A 13,567-nucleotide genomic window follows, 5' to 3' on the forward strand; every position below is an offset into this window, starting at 1 on the left:
TATGAACATTTGAAAATTGCCCTGTTCTGACTTTTTCTAGTTCCCTGTCTAGAACTTGCAATGCTAATTACAAAAGTAATGCTAATTACTCTTGCATTTACTTCTCCTTCACATCTCCTATTCACAATTCAAGGACTTTCCTTTCCCCTTAGAGATAAGAGTTATACAATTTTGGAGTCTTTTAGATAGACCCACTGAAGGGGTACTCCATCTGCCTCACCCTGCATCCCTGTTCAGCATTGAAGAAGCCAGAGTGTTCTGCGTCCCAATGACCTATTGGTGATATGGGTAACCTCCTCAGAGGATGGTGTGATAAGAATAGGAGGTAGGAATTGGCTGGGCAGTTAGGGGAAAAAGACTCCAAAGAAAAGCAGCCAGTTTCTCAGTTAAAAGTCAAAATGTCCTTGAACAACTTAACAACATATTCTGTTCCAAAATCCCAAAATGTAGAAAGTATTTGGGAGCATGTATCTAATCCTTAAAATATTTTAGGGTTACCTCTTCAGAGGGGGGAATGTTAGAATAGCCAATAGCCCCATGTCCTAGTTTCTTTCTTCACTGCTGTGACAAACACTCGGTTGGGGAGGAAAGGGTTTATTCAGCTTGTATCTCCCAGGTCACAGTTCATCAGGGAGCCCAAGGTAGGAACTCAGGGTAGGAACCTGGAGGCAGGAGCTGGAGCACAGGCCGTGGAGGAACACTGCTTACTGGCTTGCTTTCCTGGTCCCTGTTCAGCCTGCTTTCTTATACAACACAGGCTCATCTGCCCAGGGGTGGCACCATCCACAGTGGGCTTGGCCTTCCCACATCACTCAATAATCAAGAAAATGCCCAATGGACATGGCCACAGGCCATTCCAATGAAAGCAATTCCCCAATTGAGGCTTTCTCAACCCAGGTATGTCAAGTTGACACCAAAGCTGTCCAGCACAGCCCATAAAAATACATCAAAACGAAGGAAAGGTAAAAAAAATTGTCATAGATTGAGTGAAATCTGGTAATAAAATATCACTTAGAAGACAGTTTATTCATATTTCCTACAACTGTTTTTGATAGTGTTCTTCATTTATAGTGAAATATTCCTATACATTAGAATTTACTGAGGTTATAATAAATGAATTGTCCTTACTAGTTACTTGATTTACCTTGGCCAGGCCTTGGAAAGAAGTTAAAGAATATTCTTTTAAAATATAGAATAGGTTTTCACTCTAAATTGCGTATTGGATTTGAATTAGTTACTAGGATACCTGCATCAAAACTTGGATTTGGTACACATATTTCATTTGCTATCCCACTCAATTTCTCTGTGGGGAATACATCTTCCATTTTGTGTACATGTGAGTTTGGAGTAGCAAATGGAAGGGACTAGTCATGCAACTCAGTATGTGTAGGGGCAAGAAGTGAGTTGGGGGCATCTTTTTTGCTTTCCAAATTCTTCTGAACGAGTGTTGAATTTCATCTCCTAGTATTTCCATAATGTGAGAATTTCAAACTAAGAAACTAATAATGTGCTGTTGGGTATTGAGTAGAAGCCTGGATACTAATATAATTTTCTATGTGAGACTATTTCATATGGCAGGACAATATCCTCACAAAAGGAATAACAATAACATTCAGGAAATAGAAACATCACAATTACTAAAGTTTATCATTTCTCAATGCTTCTCAATTTTCACAGCCTACTGAATTTGCCTTAACCCTAATCCTATTAACCATTGGAACCTCTCTCTCTTTTTCCTCTCTCAGAATATTTTAAAAAGAAATTCTTTTTTAGAGAAATAACCTTTTCTGAGTTGTATGAGAGTGTGCATGTGTGTCTGTGTGGGTGTCTGTGTGTGTATGGTGCATGCACTTACTTGAGAACACAGATGTATATACCTATGCACATGCTTACAGGGGGAAGAGGAGAATGTTGGGTATCTTCATTTATTTATATCTTTCTTATTAATTCAAGGGTCTCTCACTGAACTTGAAACTTACCATTTTGGATAACGTAGATGGCAAGCTCTCAGTTCCTAGATCTTCCTGTATCTGCATTCCCATGCTGAGGTTACTGGCAAGCACAGCCTTGCCTGGCTTTTTGTATGGGTGGTGGCCACTCAAACTAAGATCATCCTATTTCTGTGGAAGTGCTTTTATCCACTGAAGCTAGTTCCTAAGAGAGCTTCATACACTAAAACTGTAAGGTGGCTATTTTAAATATATGTTTACATGATCTCATGCATTAAAGCCATTATACAATATCCAAAGTCAGTACTCATAATTATTCACATCCATGTCTTCTCGATTCACTGAGGGAGAGAACTAGACAGAAACAACATCAGCAAGCTCTTATAAGTTGCCATTTATATAGACATGCTTCCCAAATGTTAAATTCTTCTCATTTTAGCTTACAAAATCTAATCATATATATCTTATTGCAGAAGAAGAGTTTTCAAAATGATAATGATGATTAGTGTATGTTTTCATGGGGTAGTGTCATTGTATTACAAAATATGTAACCAGCACAGTGGGCACACAGTTTGGAGCCTTTAGGGGAATTACAGAAAGGGCTGACTTCTTTAATTCACATTGAGTGTTCTCTGAGTCACACATGAACGGGGGCGACTTAGTGTATTGTTTCCATGATCTCTGTTGAATCTTTGAGTCATTGAAAATTGAAAAGTGTGTGTTGCATAAAGAAAGCAGATGTGCAAAGCCTGAAAGGAGGATCTGCTGATTGAGAACATCCTTGAAAATTCTAGTAAGCATAAAAATGTTGCTTAAGTGAATCTGTATGGATCTCTGAATAAGGGAATGACAAAATCAAGGATTCTTGGGGTATTGAACTGCTGTGATTAAAGAGCAAAAAGGAAAAGTTCAGCGTGCATTGCAAGGATATAAGAGTGCATTCAGAAATATGTTCTATTATCATGGCAAATATGTAGAAACTAAGTCCTTGACTCAAACAATGCCAATGTGAAAAAGCAAATTTACCACAGAACATAAAATGTGTCCTGAGTACAATGCATAACAATTAGCATACAAAGGGAACAAAAGGCTTCCTTCGACAATATTTTATTTAAAATGGTAATTATTTATATGAAATAGGAAAAATAATGTTTAATGAATAGTTTATAGGTTCTGTCTGATAAATTTTCTAGTTTGGAGAAGCATGAGAAGTCAGTACAGTACAGGCATTCCATCCTACATTGGTAACGTCTATACAGTTCTCCATATTGTCATACCTGCTTTTGCACCTTAGTCGTGACACAGTTTTTCATCCTTCAATTATGACCAAGAGTACTCACTGGGTAAACCATGACAGGTTTGCTGCATTGAGAACTTAGCGCTCAATTATATATTACTGTCATAGGGGTGGGAGTGTATTTGGTGGTAGAGTGTAGTTTGCCATATGTGTGGATCAGGGTTTCATTCTCAGCTCAAAAAAATAACAATATTGTGATGGCTGCTAGGAGGGGCAGAGACAGTCTTTCAAGGATGACACTTTTGGGTGAACCAGATTCCAGTGGAGGGACCCACACTGAACGACATTTGAGGATACAGTAGTACTGTACAGACCTTATTATATTACATTAGAGGACATTAAATTGGGCAGGGGACAATAAGGAGAGATGTGGATAGTGGATGGGATCATGAAATTATATTATATGGATATAGTAAATATTCAGTAAAAATTTATTTTTATTCTTTTGACCTGGTTTCAGATAATCAAAGTGTGTTTCTCTATTATTTTTGCCTTGCTTACTTCCCACAGTAATTGGAATTTTCTTAATAACATATTGACCTTCATTTACATTCAGTTTCAGCTTTCTTCCATCCTTGATGACAATTCTGCCATTAGCAAAATCAAGCTGGATCCTTTTGAGTCTACCAAGTTTGATAGTAGGATGGGGTTTCTGGAGTGAAAAACAAGTATTCTGGGAAAAAAATGTAGAGGAAATTCTATATCATACATGCAGTGAACTTTAAAGGTTTCATGGCAATCTATATGCAGACTATGTTTTCTGAAGCAAAATTAAAAAATTATTTGTTTGCACATTAGATCATATTAATAAGAATGATTGTTCAAGATTAGAATGAAGGAAAGAAATAGCTGAAGTATTTCTAGAAGGATTACAGGAAGTTTTCAGGAAAGCTATAAAACTTGATACAGAAGAGATAAGAGACAATAAAATGAAAATGAGGGAATTAAAGGGGCTGATGGAGGTAAGTCATGAAATTGTCAAGTATTATTAAGGAACTGATTGTGTTTAGTCCATGGACTTTGGCAAAGAACTTTGTTCCATTATTGCTGTGATTTCAAGAATGACATCTTAAGCATCTGTGTTTACAATGTGTGGTGTTACATAGTTTATAAGCTGCCAACATTGTGAGTCCTAAAAGAAACAGATGGTTAAACTCACATCTGTGCAATTTCATTTTCCTTTTTGTAGATCCTATGTATCTATTTGATTCCTCCTAGTCATTTTTGCTCTTTTTACATACGTATGATGGAATGTAAACATTTCCATTAAATTATTTTTTCAGATACTGATATTTTTCTCATTTATGCTGCACAATAATATTTTAATCTCTATCTCAGTAGTATGATAGAGGAGGAGGAGGACTTGGGAATGTGTGAATTTGATCAAACTGTATGCATGTGTGAAATTCTTAAACAAAATGAAAATATGGTACATTTACACAATGGAGTTTTACTCAGCAGTAAAGAAAAGATGAAATAATGAAACTTGCAGGTAAATGGATGAATCTAGAAACTGTTATACTAAGTGAAGTAACACGGACTCAGAAAAACAAAAGATGCATGCTCTCCTTCATTAGTGGGTCCTAGCAGCAAGTCCTTATAAGTGAGTTCATATCCTCCTGTAACTGCAAGAACCAGGAAAGTGGGTGGAAACCAGGGAGGTAAGGGGAAAGAAGGCACCCAAAGGAGAAGAATAGTAAGAGATAGGCATTACTAAAGGAGAAATTTGGGGGAAAGGGGGGTAGTTGAAGGGGAAGAGGAGGGCTATACAAAGAAATGTGGGAATAAAGGGGAAGATGGAGCTCATAGCATGTAAAAACTATCAAGGGAGAAATAGGCACAATGGGACATTTTAAATGAGAAAGCCAGGGAGGGAGAATCAAACAGGGAGAGAAAGAGGGCCTACCTAGTATAAAAAAAGAGGTAATTATATTAGTCCAAAAACAAACTGAAAATTTTCACACACACTATCTGTACATGAGTCCTTGATTACAGCTTAAGACTACATAACAAGAAACATTGCCAGATAGGAGAAACCTTCCTTTGAGTTGTTGGGCAGGATACTCCAAGATATTCCTAAAATTATACAGGCTATTGCCACAGTCCTTGATTGCCTCCTAGAACTTGACAGTAAGTCCTTATTGGTGAAGACAGGACATACTTTGGACACAGGATTTGGAGCAATGGAGTTGGAACTGACCTGGAAGCCACCTCCCCTGAAGAATACCTCTCATACCTATAGAGAGCACTAAGCAAGCAAGGAAGGAAGAACATCAGCTGATGATCCAACCCTAGCTTCAAGGCCTAAAAACACATCAATGACCAGCACAGTAAATGACATTGGTGCAGTAGTAGTACTTTTATCTTGTCGGTAAACAACAGCTACTTAATTAAACTTAAAGCCCACTCAATGGGAGAGAACTCATATCTGGTCCTGCAAAACCTAGCCGAATACACATATCTGGAGAGGACATAGATCTTAGAGAAAACCTCAAGGCTTTCATATCCCTAAACAAATGTAATTTCTTACTATGTTCAAAATATGAACCTTAAATTTACAGACAAGTGTCCCAGTCACCACTCTTCAAGGTAGCTTCTTTATCAACAGACAGAGATCATTACAGAGTTACACCACTGGTCACATACAGAGATTCTCTCTGAATTGCCCAAGCTCAAGTGGCACATTTATTATGCAGCCTCTACATTTAAGACTCTCAAAACATAAAACAAGGTATGAAGAATACACTAATGCATCTTTCAATTCTCATCAATGAGGCTCTCTCATACAACAGAAGGCCAGAAACACAAAAGGCCACAAATGGCCAAAACACAGAGAATAAAAGTCAGCAGAGTGTTGGTCCTTGGATAGGACTCCTATATTAAGGTCCACCAACCCAGTGCTCAGGGACTATTGCCAAAGTGGGGGCAGAAAGATTGTGAGAGCCAAGGAGGAGGTACATGACCATACAGGAACAGTCCTCCAGGCACCTGGGACCCTTCTCATACAAACCTACAGCAATGGTGTCAGCATGCACAAGACCCATGCAAACTTACACAGAAAAAAGCCAGCACAAAACTGTGGAAATGAAGAGCAGACCCCAACCTTAGTCAAAGAGTTATTGGCAGCTGATTACTGCTGGGTGAGAAAGAGCTGATCTTCTTGAAGTGAGAGACTCTAGGTAGGCTGACTAAACCCCAGTGGATGAACTTGCACTGAGGGACATCTCGGGACACTAACTTTACATAATAGCCCTTAATACAAATGACAGAATGTAAGAACTCCAGTGGGGTGGCTATTGGAGGGTGCCAAATGGAAAGGCGGAAGGAGGTATAAAGATGGTTTTGTGAAATATACCAAAATTCAATAAAAATTTTAAAGAATGTTAAAAATATAAATTATTTTAGAATAAAATGTCAAAGATTAAATATGCAAAAAATACAAATGATGGGTAAGGGAGGGTAGACCTTCCTTAAAATCTCTAGATAGGGTGAGTAGACTCCAGGGGAAGAACTTACACCAAAGGACATCTGGGTAAAAAACTTGAACAGGATGGAACTAACATGTGTGACAGAATGCATGAGGTCTGGTGTGCGTGGGGTGGGGGCTTGAATTGGGGAGGGAGTCTAAATTAGATTAAGGACTATTGTAAGAAATGTATAAAATCGTAATACATTTATAAAATTGGAAATAAATATTACAATGTAATACCACCACACTTCATTTCTAACGTTTATTATCAAACTGAAAACGACAAATGCCGGTGAAGAGGTGGAAAAATTCTTCCTGTAATACAAATTAGTACAAATTTTATAGAAAGCAGTGTTTAAATCATCCCTAAAAAAAATTGTTATATGGTTTGTTTCTACTTCTGAGCAAATGAGTGATGAGTTCAGAAGAAATGTAGTCAGCACACCAAAGAGATTCCTGAAAAACTACTTATCAGAAAACTTCACAATTTCTGAGATTCTTCAATAAATGCATGGATAAAGGTATGCATGTACATATAAAAATAGAGTATTAAGTAGCCACACAGAAGAAAGAAATTAATGCATTTTCAGGAAAAAGGATGGAATTGGAAGACATTATATGAAATTAAATAAGCCATATGAGAAACATTAATATCACACAATCTCACATATGGAAGTTCAAACCAAAGTGATTACAAGAGGTTGAAAACACAGAAGTAGAGGTCAAAAGAGCTTAAATGTCATCAGGGAGTCCTGTCCAAGGCCCAGCATTTCAGTTCTTCTATGATCCACTCAAGTCCACTGCTGAGTTTAGTTCTAGACTTTTCGTTGATATCCAAAGATTCACCAATGCCCAATAATACCTCTGCTCTGTTGTATCCTTTGACTCTAATAACCAGCTTCTATCTAAGAAAAAAAAACTATAAATTGTAATTGCTCACCAACATAAGACACTGAAGTTAAGACACCATATATCTTCCCCACTTTTCTGTTCTGAGAGTATCAATAAGTACAGTTTCAATTTTGACTTCGTGATTTAGTTACATATTTTCCAAACACAGTGCTTTGTGCAGTTGAACTGCTGAGTAGATTAGGTGAAGCTGAACTCAACTGCTATTCACTATCTGAGTTAAATGGGTAGAAGTAGACTAATCTCTCAGTAGAGGAATGTTCCAGAAAGGATCACAGTTAAATGCAATAAAATTCTATGATTAAATGGTAATCGAAACAGGACAGTGAGGGTAATGGGACTGCATATGACCAAAATATATTATTAATACTCATGAAACTACTAAAAAAGAAAAAAAAATACTTGAAAACTAAACAAACATTCTGAACTCAACTGAATCTAATTATGTTTGATGAGATTTGTTGCTCCCGTTTAAGAGAAACTCATTTAATTATCTCTGTACATATCTCTCTAGATCCAGCTAAAGGCCCATGCTCAAAGATGAAATGCAGTCGCCATAAGGTCTGCATTACTCAAGATTCTCAGACTGCACTCTGCATCAGCCACCGGAGGCTCTCACACAGGTAACACTGTGAAACTAAGCCCTAATGATCTCCCTTGACAGAACACAAATATCTATCAGTATCAGGTTGATATTTGATGATTTAGATTTGTTGAAATGGTTCCAGAAGCTTGTTTAGTACAAATGTGACTCAAATGGATCAAACATTGTTTCCAATCAGAATTCCTTGGTATTATAGAATTTATGTTTGTATTATTAAAGAAAGCAGATTTATAAAGATTAGGTTAAAATGCTTTATCTGTATAATCATGCTTTTTTTTAATTCAAAGATTAATTGCAATTAGGTTACCCTGTACTTATTTTTGTTAGTGAATTCGGGCTTCTCAGTTTTCCATATAGAGGGTAGGTAAATTTAAATGTTCAAAAAAAAGGAGGTGTTTTCAAATAGTACGTTTCATAAGATCTTCCTTAAGCAGTGTTCTTGGTGGTGCCTTTGCAGCTAGAGCCTTGAGCTGGCAAACATCCCTAGACACAAAGACAGGATGATAAACATACTTTGATCAGAATCCTGTTGTTCCTCTAGAGTGGGCTCTGTTTTCAGAAGAGTCAATAACTTAGAAATAGCCCGTGTTTGGTGCTGAGCTTTAAGGACTGGAAGTTGCCATATTCACAATGAAACTGACCAAAGAAAATGTCAATATTTATTCTTTTTTACATTTAAAGGAATTCTTTTAGGAGCTGTTCTTTTGTGAGAGCAAAACTAATTCATGTACTGTTTTTAAATAAAATTGCCAAGAAAATTTTGGCATTTGCCTATTCTCAGAAAATAACTGAAATTTTGAGTTTGATAGACTCCCATATAAATATTATTTTCAAGACACAGACTTGTTTTTCCAGATAATTGGAAGGGTAAAAGCACATTTACACAGTGGAGTTCTACTCAGCAGTAAAGAAAGATGAAATAATATAATTTGCATGTAAATGGATAGATCTAGAAACTATTATACTAAGTGAAGTAACACAGACTCAGAAAACCAAAAGATGTATGTTCTCCCTCATATGTGGATCCTAGCACCAAATCCTTATAATATGTGGAATCCCACTAAAATGGGCCAAAAGCCCGTGGAAAACAAATGATTCAGAGACCCGAAATTTCAGTGCTTTGCCACAATGGGAGGATGATCACCCCACACTTATCACTCCCTCCAAGGCCCAGGGAATTTTGAAGAAGAGGTCAGTCTAGTTGTATTATTTCTGTATGTTTCATGCATAATTTCCAAAAGTGAGTTTAGGTGGTATATAGGAGGCACTCCACATATAATTTAAAATAATTTGAAGTTGGGTGTGGTAGCACATGCCTTTAATTCCAGCACTTGGGAGTCAGAGGCAGTCAAATCTCTGTGAAATCAAGGCCAGTCTGGTCTAAAAAAAAACAACAAAAAAACCAAAACAGATGACTAATAACAGAAGACATGCGGTCGGGGGAATAATAATGTGGGGGTACAGAGGGCAGAGGGGGTCTGAATATGGTTAGACTACATTGAATGAAGTCCCAAGTCAGTAAAAACATCTAAAAAAATGAATCAATTGGTTTCATGAACAAATGCACAGTTTACTCAAAACAAGGAGGATATAAATACAAAACGGAAGGTGTCCATGACCATTTGTTAAAAAATTGTAAGCCTTTAACTTGGACTTGTAAGAAGGTGATATAATATATTTTATTCTTCCTTGATGCTATAAAAAGAGAAAAATACAATGCTTCTAAAATGAGACTTATTATGATTAGGTGGGTCATATGCTTAGCTCTAGCTTTGACCACAGCTACCATCACAGAGTAAATTATTCAGATATATCATGGTGTAAGTAACTGTAACTCAAGTGAATTTTTTTTGATGATCTGGCCTCAAAGAAGAACAACATTATTGCTTTCTTGTAAATTTTCTGTTATCATTATCTAGTTAAACCAGAGAATTTCCTGAGCTATAGAGAAGACTTTTAATTATAACGATATTCCCAGTATGCAAACTCACCAAATATTTAGGTGGTTTAATAAAATGACTTTATTTTCTTAGACTTTATCTATTAACAACTTTTTATCTTAGTAGTGTTGAGTCTCAGTTCTGCAGACCTTCAGAAGTAATACTGCTTTGTTTTGTGCATTATGAGAATCAGTGTTTCATGTTCCCTTGATGCCTGAGTAAAAGCACATAATTAACACTATCTCTACATCAGTCTTTGTGGCACCAATACTACCAATATTAAAAGATAAAGGGTTGACACAATAAGACAGAGAAACAGTTGAACTCCTTATAGGACAAAGATAGCCATGCTAATTCCTGCTTATATTGCAACAAAGGATGCAAAATCAATGAATAAAAGCCTTTGGCCTCAAAAGAAACCATTGAAAACATTAATGAAAATGACAAAACTTATCTACAAGGACACTTGTCAAAAATAGATGTCAATGCCTGGCATGGTGGTGCACTTCTTTAGATCCAGTACTTGGGAGACAAAGGCAGATGGATCTCTGTGAGTTTAAGGGCAACTTGATTACACGGTATGTTGCAGAGAGCCAGGGCTACATAATGAAATCCTGTCTATTTTTTAAAGGTAAAAAGTAAAATCAAATAGATACCAAATGAACACAAATATTAAAACCATTCAATTGTAATGATTCATCTTGGGTTTTTATATGTTAAAATGACCGAATTTAACAGAGGACCAGTTTTTTTTTTTTTTTCATATAGATGTTAACTGCATGATTAGAGATATTTTTTTCATTTAGATCATTACAAAGTGGAAATATTTCAGATAGGAAAAATTAGTTACAAGTTTAAGGTTATAGTCAAGTAGTGAAATGCTTGTTGAAATGAAATAAACATAATCGTAACTATTTGAAAATAGCTTGGTTGATACATAAGATATAGTCTCTTTGGATTATTAGTACATTGAAAATGTCCTCTGAGAAATTATTTCATATGTATTTTTTACTTGTTTCATATGTAACACATGTAAAGCTTTGTAAAACTTCTGAAAGTGGTTATCGTATAAAATAACACTAATTACAGAATAACCATGAGACCCAGGTATACCACTCCTATGACAAAGTCACTTACACATACATGTTTATTGACTATTCACAACAGAAAGTAAACAGAAGCTGCCTAGATGTCCATCAACAGGAGAAAGGATAATGAGCACGTTCCATATATACATACTAGAACTGGACTCAGCAGTTAAGAAAAATGAAATTATGAACTACTCAGGAAATTGTTTGGATCTATTTTGTATTGACATTTGCATTGTGTGAGAAATGTGAATCTATGTTCATTCTTTTGCAAGTGGATATCCTGTTATAGCTTTGAAGAAAATGGAACAAAATTTGTTTTCTTGTGACAAAACATAAAAGGATGAGAATTTTTTCTTAAAAAGTGATATAAGTGATCAATTTCTAAGGTTTACTTATTTAAAAAATTTTAACTCTCATGGAAACAGCCTGTGGACAAGCTGACAGCACCATATGATAGAAATTCCTCTCTTGCTAGACCAGTGAGTTCCATTCTCTACATTTACAGAGACTTTCTACAGCACACACACACACACACACACACACACACACACACACACACATACACACACACACACAATCATAGCTATCTGCAAACATGGATAATATGCACATCATTGTGATTTAATTAACTTAGTTTAATTAATTACATATTTTAATTAATGAGAAGTATCTGCTTTGTAGATATTAGTATTCAAGATCTTCTTACAGGACTACATGCAGCTCTCTTCAATGTGCTTATTTTCAAACTTGTCAGTGTTTATTTTTTTTTAAAACTCAGGCACTGTAACTATGAAGTTAAGTGGAAAATATTTTTATTTTAATAGCTACTGCTAAACACTGTCCAAGAAGTCCACCAGTGTCTCTATAAGAAGCAACATATGTTTGCACAAGTTCGATTGCAAAATTAGCAATAATTGCTGCATAGTATTTTGAATTTTGAACTTTGACTCTTATGCTTTTGTATAGAGTCATTTCTTTTCATTTTGACAGGTATCTATGGGTTTGTATGTGTCTTTAAAAGTGGAAGATGGGCTAGATAGTTCTGGTGGTTGATGCCAGCCCTAATCTCATACTGCACCATAGTGAATAATAGTGAAAAGGGCTGAGAATTAAAGGATTTCAGGTATACTACTAATGTATGTGGAATTCTAGCATCTATTTTAAAGGCGAGGACATTATAAGATTTAATGATAGCTCCCAACAATGGAAAAGAAATGTTGGAGCTTCAAGCTGCAAACAAATAAACAAATGTGCATAATTTAATCTCACTATTTTGGGGGTTATATTATTCATAAAGCAGTCAGTTTTTGATAGACAGATATTAAAATGAACATAATTAGTGTTTTACATTTTTCTTCTTTTGGATAATCTCTTCATGCAATGAGTAATTCTTATTCTTTTCTCTCCAGGTAATCAGTTATCTTTCTTAGCATGCTGGAAAATTTAATATTTTCATGTTAAATGCCATGATTTCCTGCAATCAGTTGAATTGATTATTATGAACAATGAATTCGCCTTATTTCAATCATAACGTTTAAAATATTAAATACCAAATTTCTGTTACTATTTTTTTGTGTACTTTAATTGAAATGTATGTATTCCATACACAACATCTTAACTCTCTTTATATCCCCTTCTCCATTGCCCCCCTCCCCATCCACCTCCCACTGGATTTCTTGGATTCTGTCATTTATGTTAAGATTCATCAAGTCAACTTAGTTTCCCCATATGTCCTCCAGTGAATATTCATCCACTGGAATCTAGTTAGCCTATCTAAAGTTCTCCTTAAAGAAATTTTTAAAAAATATTTTTTTTATTTTTATTTTATGTGTATGAGTGTATTGCCTGCATGTTGGTGTGTGCAACTGTGTCGTGCAATGCCCGTGGAGGACAGAAGAGGCTGTCAGATCACCTGGAACTGGAGTTATGGACAGTTGTTAGCTGCCCTGTGGGTTCTGGGATTCGAACCCCGATCTTCTTCAAGAACAATCAATGTTCTTAACCACTCAGTCATTTTTCCAGCTTCTAAAGAATTTTATTTTATATAATTTGACATTTTGGAAAAAAAATATAGCCAAATATCCTGTGAGTCAATGTTGTCTGAGATGCAGTAATATTCCTGGACAATAAACAATCTTGAAACACATTAATTTTTTAAAAAATCTGGTAAGTCTTTCTTCCTCCAGCTGAGTATTATAGATGAATATTTCAGAAATACAGATTCTCATGCACTTATATCTCACTCTGAATCATTGTTCTTTTCCTAATTTTCAGCTGAGGTTTTATTTTCCTTAAATTTCTTTTAAAT

At 35.7% G+C, this 13,567-nt stretch overlaps 1 protein-coding gene across 3 annotated transcripts in view; it reads left to right on the forward strand.

Moving 5' to 3' along the window:
• The window catches only part of Spock3 (SPARC (osteonectin), cwcv and kazal like domains proteoglycan 3), a 442,261-nt gene that overhangs the window by 235,585 nt on the left and 193,109 nt on the right, over positions 1–13,567 (forward strand). For all 3 annotated transcript variants that reach the window (XM_008824947.3, XM_008824946.1, XM_008824949.1), the window contains one exon: positions 8,139–8,247. In XM_008824947.3, coding sequence (XP_008823169.1) covers positions 8,139–8,247 — 109 coding nt within the window. The remainder of the gene's footprint in view (positions 1–8,138; positions 8,248–13,567) is intronic.

The sequence above is a fragment of the Nannospalax galili genome, unplaced genomic scaffold, assembly GCF_000622305.1.
Source record: "Nannospalax galili isolate Female #2095 unplaced genomic scaffold, S.galili_v1.0 scaffold109, whole genome shotgun sequence".
Lineage (NCBI taxonomy): Eukaryota > Metazoa > Chordata > Mammalia > Rodentia > Spalacidae > Nannospalax > Nannospalax galili.